This window comes from Austrofundulus limnaeus, unplaced genomic scaffold, assembly GCF_001266775.1.
Source record: "Austrofundulus limnaeus strain Quisiro unplaced genomic scaffold, Austrofundulus_limnaeus-1.0 Scaffold16, whole genome shotgun sequence".
NCBI lineage: Eukaryota > Metazoa > Chordata > Actinopteri > Cyprinodontiformes > Rivulidae > Austrofundulus > Austrofundulus limnaeus.
Window position 1 is genome coordinate 2,759,627 of NW_013952418.1, and position 3,381 is coordinate 2,763,007.

Consider the following 3,381-nt stretch of genomic DNA (forward strand, 5'->3'; position numbering starts at 1 on the left):
GTTTAGCATCGTCATGGTTGCTAGGTGACATGACGTACCGGGGTAAGGAGGGGAGGCTAGACCGTCCAAATCCACAGCCTCTTTTTTTCCGGTCTTCCCGGTCTACCAAGGACCCAGCCCACCGAGACCGGGGAGTCTGGGTCCTCCGGAGGACCCGTCCTGCCGTTTTGGACACAGCCTATATTGCCTTGTATGTATTAGCTCAGCACTAGCGAGACAAACAAGCTAAACTGAGGTCCTCCATCCATATTTTCAGTTGCAGCTGAGTCATTTTTGTGTTCCTCTCTCTGTCATGTGGATGGAGGASCTCAGTGATGAGACGAGAATGTGTAGCGCTGAGCTAATACATATATATGGTGATAGAGTCAGAGCTAATGCTAAAGCTAACAAGCTAAGCTGGGGTATTTTTTGTTTGTACTTTATCAAATTTATTTTTACAGGGGTTTTTTATTTGAAACATTTACACTGAACATTTTTGAATGTATTTATATTATGACCACAATTTTATTTATTGAGTTGTTTATTTTTGTTATTGTTTATGTTTAAAATATATGTTTTTGTGCTGATAAGGCTGAGTGGTCTGTTGACTGACCTTTGTATTTGTTCAAATAATTGTTATGGGCAGGTTACAATATAAAAATATGTTTGTCATAATCATGTCTTGTGATTATTTGACAGGAGTTTTACTTATAAACTGTAAGTGTATTTAATTTAGTTATAATGCAAAGATTTAGAATAGTTATCATTTTGATCCATACATACATTTTGTAATGTCTGACTGGGTCTCATGCCTCTTTATGTTCAACAAATTGGCCCCCGAGGTCAAAAAGGTTAAGAAACCCTGATATAAATTAAATCTACATCCTTTCTTCCTCTCAGGTGGACAAGGCATTAGACTACCTCACTCAGCACGCCTCTTTACCCACAAGCCACTTGGGCTTTTCTGTAAGTGTGGGATCCCAAAGAGGCATCTACCTCAGACACCCGGCCCAAGTCCTCACCCCTTCAGATCACGGAGTAGGAATTGAGCCCATCTTCCCAGAAAACACAGGTACTTAGTCATACGACCGTGTGATTAACTTTACTTTATAATAGGGATGCAAGTTATTGATTAATGAATTAACCTAAAGTTGATTGATCTTATCAATCAACTGTGATCTTATCAATCAACGAACGATTAATTGGTAAGCGGCCATTTTCTTAGAAAMCTGACATTTCTCTTGAATCTTTCTATGATGTGAAGGGCTAATCACACTAAATTAAAAAAAAATTACAGTATTATATTTATGAAAATCATTATGCCAGGTGTATTAAACACTGACTGATTAAACAGAAAAATGTGGATTTCTCTCACATTATTAAACTTGGACATATTTATAAAATATAACAAAACAGGAATCTGTTAGGTTGCTAACTGGAAAAAAAAATAGAATAAAATAAGTAAAACACTTAATCCACCCTGAAGATGAAAAACTATTTATAAACACAGGGTGGTAATGTTTTAAGATAAAGATTAACTTAAAAACAAACTAGAACCATAATAAAATATCCCTGAAACCCGTGAGAGTACAAATGAGTACTGGCATTTGTTTGTTTGTTTACATTCCCTCTGGTTTTATCTGGGCTGATCTGATGTCAGTTATTGTTCATTAGATTTGTTCCCTGGTCGGTTACATCACACAGATTAACTTCACGTTAATTATTTGTAGAGACTAACGTTAGCCACAGTTAGCTTACTGTTCTCTATTGGCCTGCTCTCTTGTCTTTAGTTTCATACTGCTGGATGGTCCGGTACAGAGTATGTTAGTGGTAGAGGCCAGGCTTTGAGCAGTGGCGCCCTCTACTGGATGAAATCAAAACTACACTGAAATAAGGTTTAAACGAATGTTTTCAATTAATCGAATGGAAGAAAGTTTAATCTAATAAACCATTATTCAACATTTAATCGTAAGTCGATTAATTGTTTGCATCCCTACTTTATAACAAATTATGTTTCAGTGCTTTTAACCCTTTTTTTAATCATTCACAGAAAACTCCGAGCGAATTTCCTTGCAGCTACATTTGTCGCTGACCTGCGCCGCCTCGTGGGTCCAGTGTCCGTCCCATTTAGAGCTGATGAACCAATGCCGTCACGTCAACGTCCGCATCGATCCGGCGGGTCTGAGAGAAGGAGTTCACTACACCGAGGTGAGGAGGAGGAGGAGGAGGAGACGAAGGCTTCATTTATTTGCTATTTAACTTAAAGTGATTTTTTTGTTTTTCAGTTGTGTGGATACGATACGGCTGCTCCAAGCTGTGGCCCGCTGTTCCGAGTCCCGATCACCGTTATTATCCCTCAGAAGTGAGTTCTCGCTGCGACGTGAGCTTCATTTTTTTTYCTCCTGCACGTTTGAGTCACRGTTTGGTTCCCGTTCTTCCCAACAGAGTAACAGAAGGTCGCGATCAAGAGGTGAGATTCACAGACGTCCACTTCAGACCAGGACAGATCAGACGCCACTTCATCACAGTTCCTCAGGGGGCCTCCTGGGCAGGTTCGTATCTCTGAGAGCAGTGCTTTGGGTTGTGACTAAAGATATTCACTTTTGACAGAGAGCTGCTGTTAGCTTAGGAGCTAATAGTTATTGAACTAAAACCATATGTGCATTAATGCATTTATTTATTTATTTATATTTATCACCGTTCACTGGCTATGAACACGGTGGGGAGKATCTTGATCACCATTGGCTTTAAATGGCCTTTGTCGTGCTTCCAACCAATGAGAGCCTTTATTGAACCGTAGAGTTGCAACACACAGCCGCTCACATGAACCCAAACAGCCAGGACAACATGGCGGATGTCACCGTATTTGTTTAACGTTTTGGAAAACGCATTTCACATTTAAAAAAAAACAATACTTGAAAAAGGCTCTAGACATCCTTTTAGTTATGATTTAATTTTGTACATAATAATAAGATTAATCAAGAATTCAAATAGTTTTTATTGTCATTCCAAATGAGCATGAGGAACAAAAGATAGATGATGAGGTCCCAGTTGTCAGCAGTTAAAATAAAATTTAAAAAAAAACCAAGAAGATAAAAAGAAAAACACAAAAGAATAAAATTTTCATATTGTGTCATATCAAGTGTATCGTAACATGCAAATGTACACAGACAGCCTTTGTAATTGCTCCTAAAAAAATTTAACTGGGATTAATCGCAAAAATGTCTTGAATAATCGCAAAATATCTTGATCACAATTAATCACAAAAAAATCTTGGTCACGATTAATCGCTAAAATATCTTGATTAATCACAAAAATATCTTGATTAAGCATGATTAAAAATTATGATCTATGCCGAGTACTCTTAAAAACATAACAGATACAACAGGGCTGTGTTTCCTC

General features: G+C 37.9%; 1 protein-coding gene across 1 annotated transcript in view; it reads left to right on the forward strand.

The window, feature by feature from the left end:
* The window catches only part of tpp2 (tripeptidyl peptidase 2), a gene marked incomplete in the record, with an annotated part of 27,056 nt that overhangs the window by 8,949 nt on the left and 14,726 nt on the right, over positions 1–3,381 (forward strand). The window contains 4 exon segments of the mRNA XM_014003043.1: positions 880–1,051; positions 2,030–2,187; positions 2,265–2,341; positions 2,425–2,531. Of these exon segments, the coding sequence (XP_013858497.1) occupies positions 880–1,051; positions 2,030–2,187; positions 2,265–2,341; positions 2,425–2,531 (514 nt within the window).